Raw genomic sequence first — 10,902 nt, 5'->3', positions numbered from 1 at the left:
GAGTTTCCTGCAAAGAAGATTTTTTTTAATTCTCCATTTATTAATTTATTAAATTATTTATTTACATCTATATGGACTCATAGATATTTATTATATTTTGGTTTATAATCTGTCTTAGTCTATTTGGGTGCTATAACAAAATATCACAGACTGGATGGCTTACAACAGAAATTTATTGCTCACAGTTCTGGAAGCTCTAATTCCACTATCAGCTTGGCAGTTTGATTGGGTGAGGGCCCTCTTTTGGATTGCAGATTTCTCATTGTATCTTCACATGGAAGAAGGAACTAGGATGATCTTGGGGGTCTCTTTTAGAAGGGTACTAATCCCATTCATGACAGAGGAGCCCTTATGTACTAGTCATGTTCCAAATGCCCCAACTTCTAACATGGTCACATTGGGCATTAATATTCTAAAATGTGAATTTTGAGGGGACAAAAACATTCAGAATATGTATATATATATGTGTGTGTGTGTGTGTGTATATATATATACATATATATACATATCTATATGTGTGTGTGTGTATATATATATATATATATATATATCTCCAATATTTCTTGCCCAAATTGTTCCAGCTTTGTCCATTGGGACCTCTTTCAGTTTGTTTCTGAGCCCCTTTGACAAACTCTAATCAATGTCAGTTTTTGCTTTTTGGTTTTGTTTTCTTTTGGTTTTTCACTTCCTTGGGTTCTGAAGAATATTGAATTTTTGATAGGATTTCTGAACACAAAGAAGAGAGATTAGCCTTTAATGAAAAAACTTTAGAACACAAGAGCCAGATGATTGAATTAGATAATTTTTATTTTGAAATCCAACATCTGGTAAAAACTAATTTATTCATTTATTAAATTAAACAATGGCCTAGTATGTGGCAGTCACTGTTCTGGCACCTGAGGATTCAGAGTCCCTTCTCATAGAACTGATGCCCTGTTTGAGGAAGAGACAACACATACATCAGTGTTCATTTTGCCTGGTGCATGAATTTCAGTTTAGTTAAATAACATCAATCCCCCAACACAGGGTTCGGATTTCAGTCACCACAGGAACTTTACTGTGAACGATACATAACGTACAACTTTGCTGCTAAGTATACTTCATTCCACAAATCATTATGTACTAACAGATGCTCATCGTGATCAGTAACCAATCATATCAATTCTTTAAAAGTCTGTAGTGATTGGTCACTGTGACTCTCTTACACAGTTTAGGCACAGACAGCAAAATACGTAGTTGTATTTTCTCCTGTCTCCCAGTGATAAACCCACATGACATTTACAAAGGTGAATAATTATAAAAGGGAACTGGCAACAAAGATGAAAGTGCCATGGAGAGACAAAATATGATGATGCGAGAAGTTATATTCAAACAATATAAATGGATTACAGAAGAAATAGCTGACCAAGGTACCTTAATAGTGTTAGAAAGATTCTACATATGCAATCAGAAGAACTTAGTAAAGGTAAACTTACCACATAAATGAGGAAAGTTGTGGTGAGGAAAAGAGTGAAAATGTCCCAGAGGAAGTGACAACAGCAAATACTTTGAATTAAAGAAAGTTTGTAAAGATTTCACGACATTGAGAGTACAAGGCATAAAATGTCGGAAACGGATCCAAACTTTGCAAGGAGCATAATTCACCAAGTTGTAAAAAAGATGCTCTTATATTATAAATTATGCAAGAAGAAGAAGGCAAGCACCATTCAAACACTTTGGATAAGTTTTTATAAAGAAATAAATTGCTTTAATTCTCAGTGTTTCTAATTTGTTAAACTACATATTATTAGTAGCTGACAGTAAGAGAGTTCCTAATATTTTGAAATCAAATTTTAATGATCACAGAACAATCTTTATTTATCCCATTGATTACTGAGATCACTTTCCATGATTCAGTTTACACGGTAATTTTTATGGTCCTTCTCTACTATGCAAAGTGAGAACTGCCTATGCTTCGTATGTCAGATGGTAATAAGTGTTCAGGAAACAAGTTAATCAGGTCAAGAGGTCATGGAATGTGAGGCTGAGAGAGGAACTGATACTTTATACAGGATGGTATATGGAAGATGACTTTGATAAAGTGATATTTGAGCAGAGGTTGAAACGAAGGAAGAGAGTGAGCCAGGCAGACATGTTGGAGGAGGAAGCAGAGGAATGATAGGATTTGACTTACATTCCCAAGGAATCACTGAGGCTGAAACAGGAAAGCCAGTCAGAGACTATAGCAATGGTGCAGGAAGAGATGATGGTGGCTGGGACCAGGGATCAGTGGTGGGGGTGAGAATGTGCAGATTATGAATGCAATTAAGAAGTGTGCTGGAGGGGATTGGACTGGCTCATGAGAGCTGATATTTACATTTTCAGGAATTTTGCAAACTAGTTGTTAAACTGTTGCTAACTTGAAATTGACCACATTGGGAGTATTTATACCAAGAACTTTTCTTTATTTTTTTTTCCTTTTGGATAGTCAATTGTTAAAGAGTTCCATCTGATCACTGGACATAAACATTTTGAAGGCAGAATTGAATACGTGATATAAAAGAAAGAGAAATCAAGGATGACTCCAGGCTTCTGGACACAGTATATTTACCATGAGCAATAGGGTTGGGAAGGATGCAAGATTATAGAAAAACTACTCTTCCCATCATGGAGAGAGGAGGGAACACTATTTTCTGGGTTTGAGAAGTTGGATATTTAGACAATGAGGAAGGAGAATAATTTTTCTTAAAACTAAGATGGGGAGTCATTTGTACTAAAAAGGCACCTCAAAAGGTGGGGAGTCAGGTGAAGGCAGGAATCCAGAGGACAGAATAACTCCTCAGCACAGGGCATTATTGTGTAGTTCATGGCCGAGTCCAAGGTGATGGATGAGAGATAACCTGATCTGTGTTGATCTGACTTATTTCTCACGTTCCAGGGAAATGTCCTGAGTCAGCTCCCAGAGCTACTTCCCATGATCCTTGCTCAGGACCATGTATGAAGACCCAGCTCTGGTGGCTTCAGGGGCATGTGGGCAGGCAAGTCTCCATGGAGGAGAGGCATTTGGAGCAGAGTCATGGAATCTCCCAGTTGAGTCCTTCTCCTGGGCTGGGTCCCTCAGGAAGGGAAGGAGGCAGCAGACACTGAGGGTGACACCAGCAGGGAGGAAGGAAGGAGCTGTGAGAAACATGTCCATATTTAATTATCTGCTCATCATTCAGGAAACGTTCCTTGCATGCCTCCTATGTGCCCAGGTGTTCTCCTCTCGGGATGCCTGTCTTGAGAGGATGAGCAGCCCCTGGGATAGCACTCTGACCCCTCAGCCTCCTCCCCAGTTCTGATGCCCCATCCCCAGCCCTTCTGTTCTGTCACATGGAGGGTCAGAGCAGAAGCCACTCTCAGAATAGCCAATCCAGAGTTCTCAACATAACCTGAAAATGTGGATTCTTTTTGCCCCAAGGAGCCCCAGGACTCAAGTGTTTAGAAATGGTCTCTAAGGGAACCACCCACTCAGCTCCTCCTCATTCAGCACCCTCTGCCCACTTCCTCTACAGAACTGCTAAGAGACACCCTTTGAAAACCCCTGATCCAGCCCACCTCCTCCAGGACCCCACACACCTCCTGGGAGTTGGGCACTTCTTAGAGGGAAACAGGATACTCCTGAGGGTATTGAGGGAAGTGTGTCCCCTTCTCTTATCCCCACGTGGGCCCTGACCCTGTGTGACCTATGGGCTGGCTCCCCTACTGACCTTATGTCATCTAGGACAGAACTTGTCCTGCCCTCCCTCCTACCCCAACTTACAGTCAGGCCCAATGCTTCCTGTAGACAAAGATGACAGAGACACCGACCACCAACAGCACCTTGGGGCCTAGGAGGAGAACTACCAGGAGAGGAGAAGACAGCTCTGGGCCTGGAAATCATCAAGGGACAAGAGGAGCGATTAGAGGGATCACACAGGAGCCATTCCCAGGGGCCTCGACTTACTCCATCTGAGGCCACCTGGGCCCATCAGCACTCTGAGGCTTTGACCTGCATCCTGGGCTCAAGCTTGAGGCAGAAATCAGCATACAGGAGTCCCTCATTCTCCTACTCTCTTTTCTCAGGCTGCAAGGGTGTTATTACTTGAAGAGAAAATGTCAGAAGTGAAAATAACTGTGAGACAAGAGAAAATTCAGCAAATCCTAATAGTCTCTCACTAGGCTGCCATCCCATCTTCAACCAACCACCAGAAAAATTATGGAGAAATAGACAAGGCAGCTAGAGTTATTTGGAAATACCACCACCAATATAAATTTGTCTAAACTTTGAAAATATTGGAAAAGTGTCCTAAGGAGCACAGATCATAGAAAGGGGTTTAAAAGTATGTGTGATTTAAAAGGGTTGGAACAGAATCCCCAGAACCTGTGCATATGTTACCTTACATGTCAAAAGGGATTAGCAGTAGTGATTTGTTAAGGATCTTGAGATGGGCACATTTTCCTAGTGGAGGCCATGTAAGCACAAAGATTCTTATAAGTAAAAGATTGAGGCAGAACAGTTGGAGGAGATGTGATGTCAGAAGCAGAGGTCAGACTGATGTGAGGCCCTTTGCCAAGGACTGTGGACACCTCTGGGAGTTGGAAAAGGCAAGGAAATGGATTCTTCTCTAGAGCCCAGCTACCCATTGTAGACTTCTGACCTCTACAACTGTATGATAATGCATTTGTCTTGTATTAAATCATTAAATGTGGTAATTACTTACACTGACTATAGGAACCTAATTCAAGGAGAACAGATGTGAATAAATGGATATGCATGAGTTAAAGTGCATAACTTCTGGGTAGAAAAATTGGAAAGAAGGAAGACGTGCTGATGGCAATTGAGAGGTAAAGGGAAAAAGTAAAAAGCAGGGGGATGGGATTTAGGTTCCTGAAAGACAAAAGACAACCAAAGAATTAGAGGACTCAGAACATTTCTCCCACTATCAAAACCAACCAACCAGGCTTCCCTGGTGGCGCAGTGGTGGAGAGTCCGCCTGCCAATGCAGGGGACACGGGTTCGTGACCAGGTCTGGGAGGATCCCACATGCTGCGGAGCAAATAGGCCCATGAGCCATGGCCGCTGAGCCTGTGCGTCAAGCCTGTGCTCCGCAATGGGAGAGGCCACAACAGTGAGAGGCCTGCACACTGCAAAAAAAAAAAAAAACCAAAGCAAAACAAAACAACCAATGAACCAACCAAAAACTCCGTTAACATCTTGACTTATGCTGTACTAGTGAAGAGAGGTCCATTAGGCTAGAAATATTGTAAAAAACCCCAATACCATAAAAACAAACAATAAGATGTGCATCCTCACACCAGACCCACTGGATGCAGCCTGCAGTGGTTGGAGCCCTCAGATGCCCGGGGTAGGCTTTGGATCCAGGGAGAAGGATCACATCAGCATCTTACACTTCTCTTCAGCCTGCCAACCTAGGTGCTCCAAAAGACATTTCCAGCTTTACTACACTAGCAAGCATCATGCGTCAGGCACCCTGCAGCACCCTGAAGTACCAGCCCTGGTTGAGCCTGAGCAGAAGATGGAAGATGATAAAGCATTTACAGGCCATACCAGACAAGATGGCATGGACTCTTCTCTCCTACTCTCCTCGTTCAGTACAACTTGAACCCTAGAAATAACACACAGGACAAGCATAGAAGGACTCTGAAGTGGAAGAGGAGGCAGACTGTCTAGGGACCTGAGGACTGGAGGAAGAACACAGCAGTCAGGAACCAAGCACAAGAGGAGACACAGGTGTGGCACTAGGAAAAAGAAAAAGTCTAAATCAATAATCTAAATTCCTGCCTCAAGAAATGAGAAATGAAGGAGCAAAATAAACCCAAAGCAAGCAGAAGGGAGGAAATAATAAAGAAGAAAAATCAGTGAAAATGAAAACAGATAAACAATAGAGAAAATAACTGAAACAAAGAGTGGGCTCTGAGATAGCCTTATCCACCAGAAGGCAGACAGCAGAAGCAAGAAGAATTACAATCCTGCAGCCTGTGGAACAAAAACCACATTCACAGAAAGATAGACAAGATGAAAAGGCAGAGGGCTATGTACCAGATGAAGGAACAAGAAAAACAACTAAATGAAGTGGAGATAGGCAACCTTCCAGAAAAAGAATTCAGAATAATGATAGTGAAGATGATCCAGGACATCGGCAAAAGAATGGAGGCAAAAATCGAGAAGATGCAAGAAATGTTTAACACAGATCTAGAAGAACTGAAGGACAAACAAACAGAGATGAACAATACAATACCTGAAATGAAAACTACACTAGAAGGAATCAATAGCAGAATAACTGAGGCAGAAGAACGGATAAGTGACCTGGAAGACAGAAATGGTGGAATTCACTGCTGTGGAACAGAATAAAGAAAAAAGAATGAAAAGAAATGAAGACAGCCTAAGAGACTTCTGGGACAACATTAAACGCAACAACATTTACATTATAGGAGTCCCAGAAGGAGAAGAGAGAGAGAAAAGACCAGAGAAAATATTTGGAGAGATTATAGTCGAAAACTTCCCTAATATGGGAAAGGAAACAGCCACCCAAATCCAGGAAGCACAGAGAGCCATATACAGCATAAACCCAAGGAGAAACATGCCGAGACACATAGTAATCAAACTGGTAAAAATTAAAGACAAAGAAAATTTATTGAAAACAGCAAGGGAAAAACGACAAATAATATACAAGGAAACTCCCATAAGGTTAACAGCTGATTTCTCAGCAGAAACTCTACAAGCCAGAAGGGAGTGGCATGATATACTTAAAGTGATGGAAGGGAGGAAACTACAACCAAGATTACTCTACCCAGCAAGGATCTCACTCAGATTTGATGGAGAAATCAAAAGCTTTACAGACAAGCAAAAGCTAAGAGAATTCAGCACCACGAAACCAGCTTTACAATAAATGCTAAAGGAACTTCTCTAAGGGGGAAACACAAGAGAAGAGAAGGACCTACAAAAACAAACCCAAAACAATTAAGAAAATCGTCATATGAATATATGTATCTATAATTACCTTAAAAGTGAATGGATTAAATGCTCCAACCAAAAGACACATGCTTGCTGAATGGATACAAAACAAAACACATATATATGCTCTCTACAAGAGACCGACTTCAGACCTAGGGACACATACAGACTGAAAGTGAGGGGATGGCAAAAGATATTCCATGCAAATGGAAATCAAGGGGAAGCTGGAGTAGCAATACTCATATTAGATAAAATAGACTTTAAAATAAAGAATGTTACAAGAGACGAAGAAGGACACTACATAATGATCAAAGGAACAATCCAAGAAGAAGATATAACAATTATAAATATATATGCACCCAACATAGGAGCACCTCTGTACATAAGGCAACTGCTAACAGTTAAAAGAGGAGAGCGACAGTAACACAATAATAATGGGGGGACTTTAACAGCTCACTTACACCAATGGACCGATCATCCTAAATGAAAATAAATAAGGAAACAGAAGTTTTAAATGACACAATTTAAAGACCAGATAGATATAATTGATATTTATAGGACATTCCAACCAAAAACAGCAGATTATACTTTCTTCTCAAGTGTGTATGTGACATTCTCCAGGAGAGATCACATCTTGGGTCACAAATCAAGCCTCAGTAAATTTAAGAAAATTGAAATCATATCAAACTTCTTTTCTGACCACAGTGCTATGAGATTAGAAATGAATTACAGGGGAAAAAACGTAAAAAACACAAAAACATGGAGGCGAAACAATGCCTCACTAAATAACCAAGAGATCACTGAAGAAATCAAAGAGGAAATCAAAAAATATCTAGAGAAAAATGACAATGAAAACACAGTGATCCAAAACCTGTGGGATGCAACAAAAGCAGTTCTAAGAGCGAAGTTTATAGCTATACGAGCCTACCTCAAGAAACAAGACAAATCTCAAATAAACAATCTAACCTTACACCTAAGGGAACTAGAGAAAGAAGAACAAACAAAGCCCAAAGTTATCAAAAGGAAAGAAATCATAAATATCAGAGCAGAAAATAAATGAAATAGAAACAAAGAAAACGATAGCAAAGATCAATAAAATTAAAAGCTGGTACTTGGAGAAGATAAACAAAATTGATAAACCATTAGCCAGACTCATCAAGAAAAAGAGGGAGAAGGCTCAAATCAATAAAATTAGAAATGAAAAAGTAGAAGTTACAACAGACACTGCAGAAATAAAAAGCATCCTAAGAGACTACTATAAGCAAGTCAATGCCAATAAAATGGACAACCTGGAAGTAAAGGACAAATTCTTAGAAAGGTATAACCTTCCAAGACTGAACCAGGATGAAATAGAAAATATGAACAGACCATCACAAGTAATGAAATTGAAACTGTGATTAAAAATCTTCCAACAAACAAAAGTCCAGGACCAGATAGCTTCACAGGTGAATAATATCAAACATTTAGAGAAGAGCTAACACCCATCCTTCTCAAACTCTTCCAAAAAATTGCAGTGGAAGGAACACTCCCAAACTCATTCTATGAGGCCGCCATCACCCTGATTCCAAAACCAGACAAAGATACTACAAAAAAGAAAATTACAAACCAATATCACTGATGAATATAGATGCAAAAATCCTCAACGAAATACTAGCAAACAGAATCCAACAACACATTAAAAGTATCATACACCATTGGGCTTCCCTGCTGGTGCAGTTGTTCAGAGTCTGCCTGCTGATGCAGGGAACATGGGTTCGTGCCCCGGTCCGGGAATATCCCACCTGCCATGGAGCGGCTGGGCCCATGAGCCATGGCTGCTGAGCCTGCGTGTCTGGAGGCTGTGCTCTGCAATGGGAGAGGCCACAACAGTGAGAGGCCCGCGTACCACAAAAAAAAAAAAAAAAAGTATCAAACACCATGATCAAGTGGGATTTATCCCCGGGATGCAAGGATTCTTCAATATATGCAAATCAGTCAATATGATACAATATATTAACAAACTTAAGAATAAAAACCATATGATCATCTCAAGAGATGCAGAGAAAGCTTTTGACAAAATTCAACACTGATTTATATAAAAACTCTCCAGAAAGTGGGCATAGAGGGAAGCTACCCCAACATAATAACAGCCATATATGACAAACGCACAGCAAACATCATTCTCAATGGTGAAAAACTGAAAGCATTTCCTCTAAGTTCAGGAACAACACAAGGATGTCCACTCTCACCACTATTATTCAACATAGTTTTGGAAGTCGTAGCCACAGCAATCAGAGAAGAAAAAGAAATAAAAGGAATATAAATTGGAAAAGAAGAAGTAAAACTGTCACTCTTTACAGATGACATGATACTATATGTAGAGAATCCTAAAGATGCTACCAGAAAACTACTAGAGCTAATCAATGAACTTGGTAAAGTTGCAGGATACAAAATTAATGCACAGAAATCTCTTGCATTCCTATACACTAATGATGAAAAATCTGAAAGAGAAATTAAGGAAACACTCCCATTTACCACTGCAACAAAAAGAATAAAATACCTAGGAATAAACCTACCTAAGGAGACAAAAGACCTGTATGCAGAAAACTGTAAGACACTGATAAAAGAAATTAAAAATGATATCAACAGATGGAGAGGTATACCATGTTCTTGGATGGGAAGAATCAATATTGTGAAAATGAGTATAGTGCCCAAAGCAATCTACATATTCAATGGAAACCCTATCCAATGGCATTTTTTATGGAACTAGAACAAAAAATCTTAAATTTTGTATGGAGACACAAAAGACCCCTAATAGCCAAAACAGTCTTGAGGGAAAAAACGGAGCTGGAGGAATCAGATTCCCTGACTTCAGACTATACTAAAAAGCTACAGTAATCAAGACAATGTGGTACTGGCACCAAAACTGAAACATAGATCAATGGAACAAGATAGAAAGCCCAGAGGAAAACCCATACACCTATGGTCAACTAATCTATGACAAAGGAGGCAAGGATATACAATGGAGAAAAGACAGTCTCTTCAATAAGTGGTTCTGGGAAACCTGGACAGCTACATGTAAAAGAATGAAATTAGAATATTCCCTAACACCATACACAAAAATAAACTCAAAATGGATTAGAGACCTAAATGTAAGACCAGACACCATAAAACTCTTGGTGGAAAATATAGGAAGAACACTCTGACATAAATCACAGCAAGATCTTTTTTGATCCACCTCTTAGAGTAATGGAAATAAAAACAAAAAGAAACAAATGGGATCTAATGAAACTTAAAAGTTTTTGCACAGCAAAGGAAACCATAAACAAGATGAAAAGACAACCCTCAGAATGGGAGAAAACATTTGCCAACGAATCAATGGACAAAGGATTAATCTCCAAAATATATAAACAGCACATGCAGCTCAATATTAGAAAAACAAACAACCCAATCCAAAAACAGGCAGAAGACCTAAATAGACATTTCTCTAAAGAAGACATACAGATGGCCAAGAATCACATGAAAAGCTACTCAACATCACTAATTATTAGAGAAATGCAAATCAGAACTACAATGAGGTATCACCTCACACCTGTTAGAATGGGCTTCATCAGAAAATCTACAAACAACAAATGCTGGAGAGGGTGTGGAGGAAAGGGAACCCTCTTGCACTGTTGGTGGTAATGTAAATTGATACAGCCACTATGGAGATTCCTTAAAAAACTAAAAATAGAATTACCATACAATCCAGCAATCCCAGTACTGGGCATATACCCAGAGAAAACAATAATCAAAACGACACATGCACACCAATGTTCACTGCAGCATTATTTACAATACCCAGGTCACGGAAGCAACCTAAATGCTCATTGACAGACAAATGGATAAAGAAGATGTGGTACATATATACAATGGAATATTACTCAGCCATAAAAAGGAACAAAATT

The 10,902-nt window shown here is 39.6% G+C and overlaps 1 protein-coding gene across 1 annotated transcript in view; it reads right to left on the bottom strand.

Moving 5' to 3' along the window:
• Positions 1 to 865: 865 nt before the first annotated feature.
• Positions 866 to 10,902, bottom strand: part of LOC309832745 (signal-regulatory protein beta-1-like) — a gene marked incomplete at its 5' end in the record, with an annotated part of 72,152 nt that continues 62,115 nt past the window's right edge. The window contains 2 exons of the mRNA XM_082670722.1: positions 866 to 933; positions 3,782 to 3,890. Of these exons, the coding sequence (XP_082526848.1) occupies positions 3,784 to 3,890 (107 nt within the window). The 3' untranslated portion in view covers positions 866 to 933; positions 3,782 to 3,783. The remainder of the gene's footprint in view (positions 934 to 3,781; positions 3,891 to 10,902) is intronic.

This window comes from Grampus griseus (assembly GCF_964374135.1).
Source record: "Grampus griseus genome assembly, chromosome: 14".
In the NCBI taxonomy this organism is placed as follows: domain Eukaryota; kingdom Metazoa; phylum Chordata; class Mammalia; order Artiodactyla; family Delphinidae; genus Grampus; species Grampus griseus.
Note: the sequence above shows the minus strand (reverse complement) of the source record. Positions and strands in the feature narration are given on the sequence as shown.